Source organism: Diadema antillarum, unplaced genomic scaffold, assembly GCF_040938485.1.
Source record: "Diadema antillarum isolate AM-2024a unplaced genomic scaffold, OU_Dant_1.0 seq00002196_RagTag, whole genome shotgun sequence".
Taxonomy (NCBI): domain Eukaryota; kingdom Metazoa; phylum Echinodermata; class Echinoidea; order Diadematoida; family Diadematidae; genus Diadema; species Diadema antillarum.
Genome location: NW_027272832.1, coordinates 1 through 19,240, shown reverse-complemented (window position 1 = coordinate 19,240; position 19,240 = coordinate 1). Strand labels below are relative to the sequence as shown.

The 19,240-nt window shown below is 38.2% G+C and overlaps 1 protein-coding gene across 2 annotated transcripts in view; it reads right to left on the bottom strand.

The window, feature by feature from the left end:
• LOC139714223 (mitogen-activated protein kinase 3-like) overlaps positions 1-19,234 on the bottom strand; it is a 52,228-nt gene extending 32,994 nt beyond the window's left edge. For both annotated transcript variants that reach the window (XM_071625939.1, XM_071625936.1), the window contains exon 1: positions 19,172-19,234. In XM_071625939.1, the coding sequence (XP_071482040.1) occupies positions 19,172-19,179 (8 nt within the window). In that variant the 5' untranslated portion in view covers positions 19,180-19,234. The remainder of the gene's footprint in view (positions 1-19,171) is intronic.
• Between the last annotated feature and the right edge of the window lie 6 nt (positions 19,235-19,240).

The following is a 19,240-nucleotide window of genomic DNA, read 5'->3' as shown; positions in this document are numbered from 1 at the left end:
AATTTGCTCTGAGCACTCCCTTTTCATGCATTCTCTCAAAACAAACGAATATAAAGACTAGAAGTCATATTGGGGCCTTGATCTGTAAACAACTGAAGGATCATTCGTGTGGTTACCCACAGCTCAGAGGGCTTTACAGTGTACGTTTGCACACAAAAATGTATGCGCACTGGTGATGTAGTTCACGTACAACACCCAATAGCACTTTGATCTAATTATGATGTTAGCCTATCTGTCTCGGAGTAACTCCACATATCTGGAAATTAGAGCTCATTAGAACGCCATCACTTCTGGCGCATCTGTCATGACCAATTCATCTACGGAAGTCATTCAGTAGTCCATGTGGCTGAATGCCGCCTGTAATGTTCTGTGTATGGTTTCCTCTGAGGTGAAGCCTTTGCCAGAATGGGAGGTCTCAGTTAGTGTACAACCATAGGGATTCACACATTAGGTGCAGTATGAATGTCATAACGCCAACCCATCTGAATATCTTCCCTGTGTTTACATGGTCTACGATCATTTTGTATCTAGCAATATTGTCGTGAACATCAACATATTCTAACACATTTATAATCTCTGAATACCACCAATAATGATGATATGAAGAAAGACAACTCATTGGTACTTGCTGAAAAATGTGGTAGTAGTAAATAAAGCTTGATCAAAATAATAATGTTGCTATGACAACAATGGTGCTGCTGATGATGATGATGATAACAATAATGTTGATACTGCTGCTCCTGTTAACATCCTTGACAATATTGCTACTTATCATTTCAAGCAGTATTGTCATTTCTACTGGTGAAATCAAAAATCTCAATATACTTTGATGATAAGGGAGGGAAAAGGTGGCACCATGTCAGATTACATGACATTTTTTTTTAAAGGGTGCATGAGAACGCCGTACTATGTACACTGTACCCTACTGCACTTTACCGTGCGTGCATCACAGCGGGTACATTAAACATTTTTCACATTCCACCCTCTGCTAGTTATCTTTAAATGCACTTGCAGATAGTTGAACATTAACAAGTCACATCTTCAGTACCATCCATAACAAGTTCCCTCAGACAAGCTCCACCCGCCGGCGACTCACGTACATGCAGGCACGTACACTGTGCACGGACGAGCAGCGCATGAGCGACCTCTATGCCTCATTTCATTCTTTCCTGATTCAAAGTCCTGCTCTGAATGAGTGACGGACTTGTGAATGGCTGCACTGCATCGAGATGGATCTTCTCAATAGAGGCTGGCTTCTAAACGGGTCAAGACTTCTTTGTAAAAGTAGGTCTTGCGCTCGATAAACTCAATTTGTTTGCTTGTATCAACAGGGCCCTATTCTGGCAAAAATGAATGCAGCTTCCTTTGCAACTCTTGCCTTTGTATGTTTCTTTACTGCCTCGCAGGAAATGTTTCTTTTACTAAGAATTTTCAAAAACACTCCTAGCAAGTCGCAAATCCATGGTACACTCTGCCTATTAATAAAGCCTCACAGACGGTGCTTTCAGGCAGCCGTTGCATTCACTGCATTTCGACATGGCTGTCTTGGGGAGGACATGTTTGTCTTGCACTGGTACTACATAGTTGTACATGTAGCAGACAGAGCAAGTGATAGATATGAAGAGTACAATTGTACATTGTATGATAGCAAAACGAGTGAATTCCATCTTGTTAATGTGAGATATTTTAAATCAAAGCTGCTGCAAAATAAAAACAAAAAATGAGAAAAAAATGATATTTCTACTCATAATTTCAAGAATATTCCATGCTATGCAACAAGTGAGATATCACAGGCAAGGTTTTATACAGTGTACCGTTCTCCAGTTCTAACAAACACAGATATAAACCAAACTTTATGTTAATACAATGAAGTAAGATTCAAGTCCCAAAATTATTTTGCTATATGATGTCTATATACTTTATTGTTCTGCTATAACAAAATTTTGATACGCTGTATTAAAAAAAAAAAAAAAATGCTGGTCCGAGGACTTCATTATAATAGAAGTCGCCTCTCTTGCTCTATCTTATGATGTACTTAATCTAAAATGTTTAAAAATGGCACTTAAGTCATTCCAAGATCAAACTCTTCTATTAGGACAGACCAGCCGGTGCATTTAAAAAAAAAAAAAATAGTGATTTTTCTTTCACATACTCATGTCTATGACAAAGATATTCATAAAGCAAACTGACCATGGAACATCAAGACACTGCTAAAATTAGTCACATCATAATTACATATAGGCCTACCTGATACAGGATCACATAGCATTTGCACAGCGGGCAGAGACTAATAAGAACAACTGGTGGCAAGTTCAATGATGAGTTATCAAAATGTCATTACGACTAGTGATGCACACACCACAATTATGATGATGATGATGATCCACAGCATTTGTATGGCGCCATATATCTGTCACAGAAACATTCATTATCAAAATACATACCTCAGTTTGTGCATAGACATGGTTGCAATTTAGAAAGTGATTCAGATCCAGATCCATACATGTATTCTCATAAATGTACAAATCAGCATTCTTTCCTGACATTCAACAGAAAACACAAAATGACCCACCCAAGTATCAGACTAAAGTCATGCAGAAATTAGAAAATCCAGTTTAGTTGCAGGCTTTTATAGTTAGTCATCAATTTGGCTTTATGCACTATTTGTGGACAATCATGATGAAACCAGAGAACCTCTTGATGCAGAGAGCAAATATACTGTATTACAGGAAAAGAAACACACAACAAGAACAAAATTAATTTCTGGGAAAAATTGACCAAGACATGTTTTGATGCACAAGTGGGGCCATATACTCTTATGCTCATAAATTAAAAATCAACCCCACTTTACTGTGCTTGAAAGCAAATTTGATATCATGCACACAGCACTTCCGTGATTTAAACTTGTCTCATCTTAAAGGGAAAGTCCATCCTACTATCAAAATATATCGCTTTGCAAGAAAACAGAAAAATCAGAGAAGTTAATCTGTGAAAAATTTGGGAAGTGAATCAGACACACTAAAAAAGTTATGAACTGATTCAGTTTACAGATTTTAAAAGACAAATTGGTAATCCTGTGTGATGTAAAGGTGTTGAGCAGCTCTCAAACTAGTTTGTACTAAAAAATTCAGCAGTTTACATTTTTCTCCATAGACATTTTTTTTTCCAAACCTGTTCTCAGTATATAACAAACACATTTTTGCATGCCCTCCTCAACAGACACACGATGTGTGTTCTGTCCAGATGCCAAAATATTTGAGAACAATGAAAATTACCCAACTTTTGTATTTTATAAAGCAAAAGGAGAGCTGCTTAAAACCATGTCACAGAGTTGCCAATTTGCCTTTGATACTCTCCTAACTTTAAGTTCACAACTGTTTGTTCCGTTTTCTCCAAATTTTCACTCATCTACATGTGCTTCCCTAATTCATCTGTTTTCATACAAAGCAACATGATAATTAGGGTGGAATTTCCCTGTAATTTGTTTCTTTTTTCTCTCTCCCTCCTCCTCCTCCTCCTTCTCCTCTCTCACATTCTTTCTCTTCACCCATCCTGTATGTCTAACATTCATTTTTTTTCTATCTTCTTTGCTTACAGTAGTTACAAAACGCGATCTCTCCTTTTTGTAACTCTCTCCCCCTAGTTCCCTGCCAACAATGCTGCCCAACATCTATCCTCCATTCGACCGCAGCCCCACCTAACCTTCCCAGCATACAGTGCCTTTGATGTACAGTAATCTCTCTTTCATGACTTTCAATGGTTATCCCACAGGCCTTGCCCACAAACCTGAAGTCTGTAGTGTCTTCAAAGTCTGCTTGACTCCCATCCACATTATTAGATTTATAGCATTTAAGCCATCATCAAATCATATAATTTCTCTCTTTCAGTCACCACTTTTTTTTCCTCTTCCCTGAATAAAGAGTGGGTGTCCTTGCAGGCATTATCTAACAGCATACAATAATTCCTGGCTGTCCGTTTCTTGCATAAAAGTCTTACACAAGTCCAATGGGAAAAAGTCTACTGTACATGCACAAACAGTGCCCCTTTTTTTTCCTCTTTTTTTTTTCTTTGGACAACTCCTTTTTTTATTTTTTTTTTCTTCACTGAATGAACTCTTGCCTGAATATTGAATGTAGATCAATGACATGAGGATCTCAACTGGTCATAGAAAATATTCTGAAAGATCTTCAGCCCATGCATCCATGGATAAATGCTATTTGTGTTGTGCATGCATGACCAATGGTGGAGGTATTTTTTTTAGAACCCAATTATTTCAACATTCAATTCCTACAGTATCACCAACACTGCAATGTGCATCACTCGATCCATTCTGACAATCATACATGTACATCATTTTAGGAAAGGGAAGGGTGTAATATAATGATGGCTGTATAACATAATTTGCTGGGTACAGCTCATCTTCAAGCATACTGTGAACAGTTACTCAAAACCACATACGAAGGGTGTTCAATCATTATCATTTGCTAGCTATCCCTGGGGGTGCTATGATACAATTGGTGTGGTAGACCTACAGACATAATAAAGCATGATTACGCTGCGGTATTCACAATTTTGGCTTCAGCACGCACATGCACCTTTCAATATGGCCAGTTTTAATTGCATTTTCATGAGGGCTAAGGTCACAAAATGGAGGAAGAAGATCGTCAAGAAGACCTGCAATCCATGGCTAATTTCCAGTTTGCATAATTTTCCTTTTCAATGAATCCAAACAAGACTTCTACACACACAACCAATAAAAAAAAAGATTATGCTTTATGCCTTTCGAACAAACTGCTTCCTTAACTATTTCATTTTGTTGGGGGTTTTTTTGTGTGTGTCAACAAACTCAAAAGTATGCCTTTACGTATGTTTGTTCAAAGTAAGAAATATTAGATTTTGCTTAAATATAAAAAAAAAGATTCTGTTGATCGTATTTAGGACATTTCTATTAAAATTGAAAAAATTTTCATACGTGTACATACAGATATAAAATCAAAATCTAAATCAAAGTATGTTACAGTCCCCTTCTGCACTAAACACTGCCTTAACTGTTTTTGTAGACACCAATTGATGACGATTTCCTTTTCCATTTCCTTTATTTCGTTTATTTCATTTCCAGCATATATCCGTAACATATGAATAAGCATAATAACACAACAAATTACTGAAATAAACTATGAACTGAGATCAATGTTATAAATTTCATGACAAATACCAAAAGAAACGTATTGGAAATGGAATATTTTATTCTTCCATTTGACAAATTAATTCAAACAAACAGCTACACTTGTAGAAAGTTACCTGATAAAGATCTAAGTTAATATAGAAATTTATGTATAACTGCATAAACTCCAGGATGCACAAAATGATGCAACACAGAACGTACTCCATATGTGACCGTGCATCACAAAACGAGCAAAAAGTAGCAGCCCTTGATTTTACGTGAGGACTCAAAAAAGGTGAAATGGGTCCACCGATCAATGTTGAGTTTTTCATATTTTCTGAAAGAGCTATCCTTCTTCTACAATATTCTTTAGTTCTGGATCATAACATGAATGGGAAAGTGTGTTTTCATCACTTTTTCTACAACCCGGGGGGGGGGGGGGGGGGGGGGGGGGGAGAAGAATGATCAGGTATGACTTAGAGGCCCCTTTTCACTTTTTGAAATCCTTTTCACACTTTTCACTTTCAAGTCTAATAACTTTTGAATGGATAATATGCTACTGCTTTAAAAGTATGGACAGTATATGTTAAAAGAGCACGCCTAATTTCAGCTTAATCTGATAATTCTGTCATTGTTGTTGCTCCGGTGGTTTATATCCTGCGTTTTTGTCCTTTTCATCAGACAGCTAGCACAGTTTGGTAAAGATTAAGCACTTGAATAGACCCTGTACTTCAGAGCCTCTTTTCTCAGTTCACACTTTTCCAGAGTGTGTGCTTTCTTTCCAGTATTTAGATAGGTTTATAGGGGAGTCCATTTCAGTTGAGTTATACATCATTTTAAGACTTAGTCTGTTCTTTCAGAATCTGCCCTTAACTGAAAATCCATGTGTGGCGACTTTTTGTTGGTTTTGTGATGCAGGGTCACATATACTCCTGACAAGTCTATACTTCAATCAAAAAGATCTGATTTTCATGGTGTACACTTAGATCTCATCTTCTAGCTGTGCATTTTCATTCTAAATCACACTGCGCTTTTAATAGCATGGCAGCAATGTGTTTGATATGTCGATCAATTTCATTGTACAAGAATGCAACATACAGGTGTACTTCAGCTTTAACTGTTAAACGAGCATACAAATAATGACATAAATGGTATCCCGGGGTACCAATAAAAATCAGCCATTTTGTTGAATTATTCATTTTTTTTAAAAAAAGGTTGTACCCTGGGTTGCCAAAGAGTGGAAATTATTTTGGTGCTGGAGCTTGCGCGCGCTAGCCACTGTACTGCATTGCACTGCACTGCACTGAAGCACACGCTAGCGCTATTGCTAGCACAGCGTGCCATGCATGCGTAGTATAACATGCAGTGGCATGGGAATGGCTATATGTACACGCACACACAGTGCATGCACTTCTCTGCGGCTGTCCTCGAGTGGACGTGAGGTGGAGCTACACAACATGGTACCCCGCGATACTACGGTACCCCAGGGTAACACGTGATACATCAGATGTACAATTGTACTTGATCATCATTCAATGTTCGCTGTACTGTTGAGGACATAAGATCATCCATGTACAATTCGTAGACCTGTAAAAGAATTTTAAAAGACTTTTGTCCACAAATCATTGCCCATGGGATGAATTCTACATTCACAGACAAGCCCGTGCAGAATGGCCTACAGAAACTAGCATCAGAGGAGATTCAATTACTTCCCATGTTCAGCTAACCAGATCACTGCAGTTGTCTAAATATTTATGCAACAGCGCCATAAATTAAGGCCAGCAGAGAGCTCGTGCCAAGACGAGCTTGCATGATGAAATATGCAGGATTCTGCACATTGAGCAGCAACCATTGAAGATGAAGATCAACAGAGTATTACGGTGTAGATGAAGAGTAAATTGATTCACTGCACCTCAAGGGGAAAAAGCCAAATTGTTTTCCACAGTTTTAAAAGAGGGATCTCACAGGATATCAGTATTATGGAGAATATATGGAGAAGAATTCAAATCGTAGGTTGAGCCACATTGGATAATTAATCCTAAATTAATCCAGGGAAAGTTTTAATTCAGAGATTATTAAATATGCTATACCTCTTTTAATACCTCCTGTCATAAATGGAAAATATGTATTACTGGATATACTGAGAGAAACAAAATACAGATAAGAGAGACAGAACAGAATCTCAACGATAATTCATAAGAATGGGAAATTATGAATTAAAATGAAAGGATTCTCACGTTGGTATCACTACACTGTCAAAATGATATGATGTGATGATGATAGAGGGCCGAAAAGATCACTAGAATGTTTTTGATTTTCAATCACCTCAAATGACACCTGTAGTGGGTGGAATTAGTAGCCCACCTAAAAAGAATTTTATATTCTACAGATGTGCCTATAGATACAAAGAGCTACAAGCATCTCTCAATCTTTAATTTCCACAGATAGACTATGATCTGGTTGGGGAAGAATTTTTTTTTTTTTTTTGATCATCCAGTCATCAGCAACAAGTCAATTGCACTTCATGATATTCTCAGCAATATGTTCCATGCTGTATGAAGCCCCATTCTGACAATTTATTGATCACAGCAATAATGAATGAAACCCTTTGAGCAAATGGATAATAAAATAAAACAGTTTTCTTTCAAAACAATGGAATAAAAAATGCAGCTCCCTGACCAGGAAGAAAAGAGCCATAAAACAATGGCTTTGTGTTGATATTCAAAATATCCATCGCAGGCATATGTTTTGCTTTCTGGGAAGTTCTTCCATCCAGCATGGAATGGATCAACCAAAGCTGAGCATAGACCAGCTTCAAATATCAGTCAGCAGTGATTTCTTTCTACAGAATGCACGGTACATACAGTGTAATGATATGCATTTAAAGGGATGGCATAGTTTGAGTTGAGATGAGGGCTCAGGTTTCCAACTTTTCTAGAGAGATAATGAGAAACCTCTTATGAAATGTGAAAGAGCATACAATTCTAACTGGAATTCAAAATTTATTTAATGAAAATTGGTTTTGAAATTACTGAGTTATCCAAAACCAAAGAGGTCTTTCTAATTAAAGGTGGGACCCACCTTTTACTAGGACCACCTTGTTTATGCAATACTTTGCTTCTGGACATTTCTGCCATTTCAAAACTGAATTCCATCAAATAAATTTTTGAATTAATCTTAGAATATTTAATATGTGATTATCTTGCAAAAAGAAAAAGAAAAAAGGAAACAAAATGTGAATTCCCCATCTCAACCATAACTATATCACCATCCCTTTAAGTGTATGTACATACAATTGTATGTCACTCGACACTAGTCTTGTGAGCAAGCAGCTTTAAAAGGAAGGCTGGAAATATACATCCACAGTCACCTTCCATTCCATTCTCCTGCAAGAATAGATGGTTGGAGGACTGTATTTTAGACAAGGAGTCAATTTCGTCTTTGCAAAAGCAATGAAATACGAAATTCCTCCAAATTGTCATCTTTTCCTCCCTTGCATTACATATTAAAAGAAAAAAGTTATAAAAGCATGGGAATTAATATGGCATTGTACATATTATGGTTCAATCTTCTTGGGGACTTCACAAATGATAAGGACAAAAGGAACAGAGAGAGAAGGCAGGATAGGAGGAGTGTGGATGGACAATCTAATCAATTTGTTGCCAACACAAGTCATTGTTTCTCTCTTGCTTGAGGCGTATATGCAACGGTCACAACAACAACACACTGTCAACCCATTCTCTGGACAGTGTACTAGAACCTACAAAGCATGAAACCATATATCTCACACTCAGATACACTGTATGTGCTGAAATTTGAGTACAACCTTTACTGTTGTCAACACACGCATTAATTACTGCTGTTGTCTGATCACTAATTTGCTCCTAGAGCAACGACAATTTAACTTTGAAGAAGTTAAATGAAAAAGAGGATTCTGTGATGCGCAAAAGTCACATTGGGCCGAATGCATAAAACAAGCAATTGCTTGTAAGCAATTGCTTCAAGCAAAAGCACAAGCTCGTCTAGCAAAAGGTCTAGCTCAAGCAATTGCTTAAATCCATATATGCATTTAACCTTTTGCTGGTGCTTATACCTTTTGCTTGTCCCGCACAACCAATTGCTTGCGTTTTCAACAAAAGGGACGTCACGCCTGTGCGAACACAAGAACAAAGGCGAGTGTGGCAGCAGGTATTTGAAAGGGCATGTGTGTGCGGAAACATTTCCTGACATAGCAGAAGAGCTATGACGCGACACTCATAAATGCACACACACTCATGCATTACTGGCTGATTCCCATCACTGCTTGCAATTGCCCGGATCTGCCAGATCGCACGTGGAGATAGGTCTCCTTGCTCTCCACCAAAGTCAGACATCCTACATGTTTTTCATCACATTTTGCATGCTAACCACTGGACATTCCCGTTGTTGAAATGAAAAATTTCTTACTCTACTTATGAGTAATTTCTTGTAGATTTATACTACTCCTTCACAAGTGTGGTCTTTCTTTCATGAATATGAAAATCATACGAAGGGAACGTTCCAGATAAGCAAAAGCTCAAGCTCATTTTACAGAGCTTGGAAAAGCGTAAGCAATTGCTAGCAAGAACTAGTAAAAGGTATGTTTTATGCATACATTTTTAAGCAAATGATTGGTCTCTAAGCAATTGCTTGTGCTTGCTAGCAAAAGCTTCTGCTCACAAGCAATTGCTTGTTTTTATGCATACGGATTCGAGTAAAAGGCTAGCACAAGCAATTGCTAATGTTTATGCATCCGGCCCAAAGTGTATGCTTCAGCATCCTGAGGTTTCATTTACTGGCTAAACTCTGTGTTTGAAGCAACTGGTGGCACTAGCATATATCCTACTATTTAAAATTACGCAGGAGTCTTGAGTGCGTCAGTAGGAATTGTGTGCATGAGGAAACTATGTATTTGTTTAACCCACAAGGTGCAACGGAGTGGGTTTAAGCTAGATTCCATAGTTGCCTCATGCACATTATTCCTTCTGGGGCACAAGATAACATGTGCATCATTTGATTTATGCTTTAAAAGTGGACGAATGCTTGCTAAGTGTGCAAACTCGTGCTACTTGCTGTCATGGGACGCACAGCTACAATGTATTTCTTGCCAAGTGTGTGAACACTTGAGAAGTGCCCAAACTCTTTTGCTACAAGTGCGCGATAGCACATTTACACGGTCTATCGCCAGTGATTGCAATGATTTGATATTGAATGTGCTACCAGTGAAAATTGCTGCACAGCTCCCGACCAATGAGACTGCAGGATTTTTCAATCCGTTTTATTGTGCTGAATATACCTTGTACACACACAGCATAGAAACCTAAACTTGCAAAGCAAAATGTACATGGATGTACTTTGGTGACACTATCTGCTGTCATTATACAAATTGAATACTGAGTACAAGTAGGGGTGTTTCATAAAGCTGTTTGTAAAGTTACCAACAACTTACGAGCGACTGGTAATCAGTTATTGTGCTGAATTATGGAAATTCTGATAGTATAGCACATCAGAATTGATCACTAGTTGCTCATAAGTAAGTTGTTTGTAACTTTACAAACAGCTTTATGAAACAGGGCTAAGGTCTCATCAGGCAATTATACATTATGACCTGCATGTCTCCATTTTTTATTCCTTTGTTGAGCCTGACTTGCTGAAAGGGTCTGTGCTTTGGTACATGTAATTAGTAATTAACAGAACTCATTGGCCTAAATGCAGATGAGTATCATATTTGAAAAAAAAAAAAAAAAAAAAAAAACGAGTCTGGAAGATTTTCTTTCACTTTCTGTAATTATTTCATACTTCCGCATCTTCCAACTCTTCTGACTTAGGGGATCGTAATTCATCAGTGTACAAAATGGGATCTTTATTTTCAAAAGTTACTTTTCTACTGTACATGTACCACCAATGTGAGTTAATTCAAGCACCATACGTGCTGAGAGGTCTTTTAAATTGTTGCACAGAGGATATTGCCACATGAAAACTGCGAACTAATCAGTATCACTACAGCTTTACACGACATCAATTACAAACATTTTCATGGAACGACTGTTAACAAATATACATGTAGTTTCAGTTGCTTGATCTGGCTAAGATTATCATTCACATAATTACATAAAAGAAAGCCACCCAAGTGTATCCATGTTTCTGAGACCCTCGGGCAAAATCTCATACCTGTGCCCAGCCCCATCAGTCTGAACCACTCTCCACATCCTGTGGCATGCACATCTATCTTCTAGGTTCATTCGGATTGACAGTGAAACACCGTGGTACACCACATGTACTGTATAACAAAGCCGAATATTTCACGAGGTTTTTATTTTCGCGAATTTTGCGAGTCAAGTGCTATTCGCAAAATTAAAGACACGCGAAAATAATGACTCTGATCCCGAAATGAATGTGACCCACACGCATACATTTCTCCGTTCAGTACAGGACTCCACAATCGCGAATCTAACCACTCGCAAAATCGTTGGGAAGTCCTGATTCGCGAAAATCTAGACTCGCTAAATATATGGCGTATACAGTAGTTCATAATGTGAATGCAAATACACCACAAAATACCTAACGAAATACATTGCAACATACTGTACAGTACAGTATGTAGTATTTACGGTGGTAATTCAAACTTCGCACAAAGTACTATATGCGAGATTTGAGTGTGAATTACGACTCAAAATACTACCGATCGCACAGTGGCATATTTCTCAAGTGGCCTGACACACAACCTGTCTTCTCCTCATATGAGATGCACAGTGATTCACAAAATATAATCATGCGTGAGATGGGTACCAAGTGAATTACAGTGGTATCTATCACAATGGTATTTATCCAGTGAGAACAGCGCCAACAAATTACAGCACTACTTTAACAGAGTACCACGGTAATTCCAACGTGAATGCACCTAATGTACGACTTGGTAGAGCTACATCTGATGTGCCTGTGGATACCCAAGACCTGTGGTAGCTACAGGAAGTGTGAGCAGGAAGCCTGCTGCTGGCCCAGCTCAGATTGCTCTCTGGAGTTCCACTGATCCTTTCCATATGCTATTAAATGACTGCCCAGGAAGGTACATTGTATGGTCATAAAGCACAAAACTCACAAAACCATTGATTCATGTGACAGAAATACACACTATACACTGTGTGCATACAAGTTATACTTTCTATGACATTCGAGAACTATCATAGGCATTATACACTGTATACTTTTCCTAGAACATAGTGCTTAAATTCATTTATACTGTGTTTAATAGGCAGAACTGTACATAAGGCCAAGTAAAAAAAAAAAAAAGTTTCTTGTTCCAATTTTTAGAGAGAGGTGATGCAGGAGGTCCTTACTGTTTGATATCTTTCTTAATACTATTTTTCTGATCTGAAGCCACTGCATACATATACTCCGGCAATTGCAAGCTAGCGCAAAGCACTAGTGCAGTTTTGCACCACCTTGTACAGTTTATCATTATTATTTTCATTCTTACACAAACAAACCCAAAACATTTCACAACCTAGAACACTTAACTCTGAGGCTACAAAAGTCAGATAAAAGTTAATTTTGGTACTTTCTGATTTTACGGCGCTGCTGTGTACATGTTGATGTATCGTATTTGCATACTGATGGCTGCGCTATACTGTGTATCATAGTAAAATCATACATAAGGTACGTTTGTAGATCACTCTTGCCTATCACCTCAGCATGGTATGAAGAGGATATGCACTATGGAATTCACAGAGTGGACAAGTGTTAGACTCCTCATGCTTAAAAAAAGAAAATAAAATAAAAAGAGGCCTGCGTTTTACCTCTCTGGCCATAACATTCAGGGACTGGGCAATGTTCTGATCTAGAAAGCATGCTGCCATATACACATCAATTCATGAAAGACTTAAAGGTCATCTACATACAGTGTAGCTCATCCATCATACATGTACTAGTACACTTCCCTGTCCATCTTCTAGGCATAATCAATAGAACTTATACGCGTACATGTACAGATGTGATGTACCTCAACAGAAATCAGAAATGACCGCAGGATTCTTGATATTCCCATCAAAACACACAAAAAAACAAACAAGTCTGAACAATCCTCCTGTAACACAAATGAATAGCCCCCGCTACCTGACAAATAAGGTCTTAAACTGTTCAAAATATTTTTCTATCTTTTTAGATGGTGTTTACATGAAATGAAAAATTACATCGAGAGACATCTGAGGTCTAGCAGCATTGGATTGGCAGTTCATGCTTTGCGCGGAATGAGCTGGGCGTTGTCCAGTCATTGTTGACAATGCTGATATACAGTTGTACACTGTACATGTACATACTGTACAGATGGCTTTAAGTCTGTTTGTTTGCTTGTTTGTTAGTCACTTGCGGAATCCTTTGTCCAAGCACATACAGTTGTATTTGCATAGCATAATGATAGCATATAATCGCGATAAATGTAAGAATGTGTTCTATGGTAAATCTTTCTTTAGTACATAGCCTGTGAACATTGCACATGCATGTGTACAAAAGAATACAATGCTCTATAAACCACACATTTCCTGTTCATAGTTTTCCATGAATCATGACATTAAAGGACAGATTATCGAGAGGTTGATTTGCAGTCAAGAACTGTCCTTGATAGAGTTGCTGACTACTTATTGTGTATTACATGTAGGCAATACCTACACTGCATCCATGCAATGTTGAAGGTAAAACTTTTGGCTTGTTAATCTTATATTATCAGCTCATGAAATTGCATGCAGCTACTACTGTACGAGCACGCTGTGTGAGCAATTACGTAGCAATATCTGAGGCATAACAATATGCAGCTTGTAGTATCAAACAGTACTTTGAATGAAGAAGACACGTCACTTGTTTTGAAATGTACTGGGAGTCATCAAGTAAAAACAGTCAGTATTAGCACTGTCGCTTTATAACTCATTATCTATTTTATGATAGGTGAAGTAGCAATAACTAGACCTAAAATTAACAGCACATGAAAATGTTCGACAGGTAGCAATTCACTGAAATATCTGTATGTAGCAATTCACTAAAATATTCGTATGCGCAAATTTCAGCTCATATAAAATGTACATGTATGAATATTAAAGTACCAAAAAGGTCTGAGGACTATGACTATCAATCCACACTGGCTCTAAAATTCTGTATGATCACATGGTAAAACCAGTATCAGTACTTACGTGTGTAACTGGAAAATAAAAACAATTATGGTCTACTTTGGCTCGTTCAGAAAATGAATTACCATTACTGATGAAACTGTCATATTCAAATGTATAGCTGAGATATGCATCAGTGATAATTGTGAGTCTGACCTAACTCTGTTCTCATGCTCTACAATCTTGTACTGGCTCCGCTTTCTGGACATAAAAACTTAAGTGTATGGAGACCTCACAGATTTTGTTCAGGAGAGAAACAGATCATTTGCAGGAAACATCCACCAATATAATCTTCAGCAGACAGGAAAACAGACTGGAATAAATGGCATTGATTTTATGAAGTTGATTTCATTTAGACATAAATTTCTATAGGGACTTTTAGCTGCTATCATAATTCTCCCCACTCCGTCTCAATCGGATATTTAGTATAGGCCTATGTACATTTGTATGTCACAATGCAATGTGATTGGTATTGACGGAATCATTCTGCTTTCAAAACACATGCTGCATCTGAATCGTGTTATGAGTAACCTTGCTGAATACACATATACACATTACCTTGGGAGGCTTGGATTAAATCTAAAGTGTCCAAGGCAAGTTCAATTCATTGAGCTCTAGAAATCGCATTTCTATTATTTGATGAGACTGTGTGTTTCTATCACAATTTTACCATTCAGTTTTCATGTTTCATACAGGAAAGCAAAAATTTATCCTTCATTTTCACAGCTCTCTCTCTCTCTTGTTCGCACCTAAGAGTTTGTATTGGTTGCAGTTACCTTTCAACAAAATAAAAAAATTATAAATGCTACATCTACACGTATCGATTCTCTTACTGATGACACAGTCAAGGAAATTAAAGTTCATATTTCTCTTTGGGATTCATGTTTGGTCTTGTGTTTCTTCATTCCATTATTTGTTTGTATTTGAGCCCATGGGTGCTGGCTTTGCAAAACAATAAGCAACTTTTTTTTTCTTAATTTTTTTTTCTTTTTGCATACAACCAGTACAGCCACTTCCTTGAATACCAAGTTTGCTATGTTTGCCAAATATTTTTTTTCTTTCTGGCTGACAGGATTACCATTGTTCCTTGTAGCCACACTTCCATCATCCTGTGTAACCTTGGCAATGACATTTCCTGGTTGCTCGTTTCAGACAGCTCAAATGTGGAAACCATTTGTAGAATGTCACTGCCTGACAGTGAATGGAATGTTGTAATGTTGTTGTTGTTTTTTCCCCCTTCTTTTTTTATGCACTGTTGAACTTAACATTTGAATGAATGCACTACTGCTGGTGCTACCGAGTGTAGATTTTTGTATTCATTCTCCATTACTGCTGCATGAAAAGACCCTTTTCCAGGAGACAATACGACAGGAGAATACAGAAATGCACTTCTGACAGAATTGGTGTAACTTTAATGTACAATGTACGTACGGATCAAACACTTTGCTTCTAACAGTACATGTAGCTATTAGAATATCATGTGTTGCAACAGACAATAGCAGGGGAAAGAAAGCCAGCTCAAACTTGTAACAGTTTGCACTTTGTGGACGTGTGTGACAGGAAGCCAGTGCATCAGTCCAATCTCTGTTAATGTAACATTTTGTGCTAAAGAAACACAGACTAGTAGCAGGTGGCAAACTTGTCCTACAGCTGTATTTTGAGCACATATTGAGTGTGCTACTTGAACAATTGCAAACTTCACTGTGTTACAGTACCTACATGCTAAAACTGTAGGTATCTTTATACACTGTGGTATCTATCCTTTCCTGAACTAACAGCATTTCAAGTGGGGTCATGGTACACAGGATTTTGTGTTCTAGCATTCCCCCCCCCCCCCCCCCAATTACACAAATCAAGTAGGCCCACTTACTGGTACAGTGTAGGTGAGTACACTGTATGTACATGATGTGCAATGTGGCAGTTTAGTGATCACATTCAACAATGCTTATCAATGCTGTAGATGCACTTTTCCCCTTCTTTGTGAAAACTTCAAATAGGTATATTTTTGTATGGACGACAGCAATCATGAGATCTGCAGCAAAATCCATAAATTTTCATGCACGGTAAAATATAAAATCAAATTCTTTCTTTCTTTTTTCTCAAATTAGAAGCATACGAGTATTAAAGCACCTGCAAAGCATAATTTCAAGAACCTGCAAAAAAAAAAAGTTTTCGAGCTGCTCAGCTCGAATTTAGTTAATCACACCGAAAAAAAAAAAATGATATTTCCAGTACTTGATACATCAGGGAGCCACCTGCACAATGGGAGAGGGTTGCCAGTGGACAGGTCCCCTGCATCTCAAGGGCTGAATGTGGTTCCCTGTCTCTACACATGTATCATAATTTTACAAACACCCGATTATTACCAGGTACATTGGTAGTTCCCTATGCCTTCAATGACAGTAGCATGGATCTGATCACTGCAGGAGGCTGACTTTGTTGTTTTTTTTTTTGTTGTTGTTGTTGTTTTTTGTATGCTTGGTATCTCACAGAAATTACATACTGTATATCCTCAAATAGCAGCCTGGATTGGTACAGAACCTCACTTCCCACACAGCACAGTTTATCTCTTTAAATGATTGGGACAGTGACATCTTGAACCAATTAATCCAGCAATATATAAGAGTAATCCATATTTCACACCTCACAATATAATCCAACACAAGAGAGACAGCCACAGAATCAGCAGGAAGAATAAATGAGGTGATCAATCTCAAAGGGTAACGAAAGCAAGTCATAAATTGATGGCAAGGTCATTTATAGGAAGCCAACCTGTGTGACAACCGAGCACAACTACAGTTACAATAAATACACAAAGTTTCTCCCTGCTACGCACCGTTTTACAAAGCGTCACTGCATGGATAACTTTAATACTATGCATATTGTGTACCGTATACCACACAATGCAACCTTCTTGCTACTGGCCAAATACAGGTAGTCTTCTTTCTTTTCATCTTGCTTTCTTTTTCTATTTAATAAAATGTGAGGACCTTAGGAGTGAATAATTTTTGTGGTACCTGTATAAGGTCGCAATTTGCTACGCATTTTTGACAAGACTGCTACACAAAATTTCTTGTGTGTAACAGGTTTTTTTCACAGAGGACTGGACAAAACTTTGTTTAAAATATTTCCCCTTGATTAAAACTGCTAATCGAATTTGAGAAGTAAAATTATTCCCTGCCTTAAATAGACATGATTGAGAAAATAGCTATCCAGAAATCTGTCTAAAAAACATTACTACACCACAGCACAGGCTCACACAGTGCAGTTACAGTTTAACGAACATAATAATAGACTGATCAAAGCCAACATCATAAATTAAAGCAAGCCCCACAATTCAACCATAACAGCAGAACACTGTCTAAGATTTGACTGCCAGCTATTTGTAAAACCTTTATGACCAAAAGATCGGTCTGTATCTGGTTGTTGGGATATGTTCCGCGGAGACTACGTCTGTCTTCACGGAATTTCACACTTGATTTACGCCTTGTTTTATTCATGAACTAGTGTTCTAGGAGAGAATGCACTTAAATCTACCTTTATATTTGTAAGAGTGGTCTAGGGTAAAACCCCCATATTTCAGACACTTAAGCTTTTCTGCAATATTTGTTAAATTCAAAAAATACTCTAAAAATTATATCTATAACAATGTAAGTTAAATATATCAAACTACATTTTCCCAATATTGACTTTGCTAAAAGCGTTAGGACGAAATTTGGACGCACTTTCGTCAGGCGTTTTCTATTGCGCGTACTGTACATCATAAAATTTCAAAAAATCTCCAGATATCACCACCTTGTCAATTCCCCAATTTTCGGACAGCCTCTCCAAAATTCGGACACGCGCAGTTGGCACTATTGCGCGTTCAATGTCAATACGAACACAAGGCCGCTGAAATACAGTATGAGCACGCACCATAGTACATACCTTGTTGGCGCAAGGTTGCATCGAGGACGTTGCGGCGCCCGTTCGTGTCCGAATTTTGGTGACTCGGCACTTGCATTCAGCCCCTGTACATTTATTCACTGCATCGGCATGTACGGAGATTTTGTTTTTCTTTTGTGTTTTTGAGGATACCATAACACTCTGAGCTTGCGATTTATAAGCGAAAAATTTCGCAACAGAACAGAGTAATTTTTCAATTTCAAGCGCTTTTTCGACGACCCTGATTCTTTACACAGGACCCAATTCGCACACGCTTAGGAAAAGTTGCGCCGATTCTGCATTTTTGACGGCAAAATTTGGGATTTTTAGATGGATTTTAGGAGGTGACTCAGGCACTTTCCTGAGGCTGTGGTGAACAAGTGTGCCAGTATGTGAAACGATAGGATATGCGTGTGTTGTGACAGTAGAATTTGCTGGCTTGTGATTAGTGACAAGTGTCTGGATTTTGGAGGCTGGCCGAAAATTGGGGGTTTTACTCTATTCATCGAAACGGTTGAATCATGGGCAACATGCCTTATCTACATACAAGCTAGCCAACACCTCAGCAATCATGGACCTACCCACTCACTCCAACAAATCTCACGATAGATGTAGACACGAAATGTTAAATGACAACAGTATCATTTCACCCACGCCCAGCTCCCACCGGCCCAGCCTCCGCTCCCTGGCTCTACAATGTAAACAGTCCTATATCTGTGCATGCATGTTTCAGACGGTCTCACGTTCGTTCGGGTGCGGGCTCATTGGAATTGCATGCGCGGACTATCTTTCAACCCTACGAGGCCGAGGCTACGTACATTATCCAGTGCCGTAGCGGTTTAGGTAGCGGAAGGACCACGGCCACCATGAACGAAAAAAAACTCTCTAACACAGACTGACGAATACGTACCACACCATTCCATAGGCCCCTTCCCCGATGTAACTGAGGCCCGTGTATCGTGGAGCGACATCGAAGGCC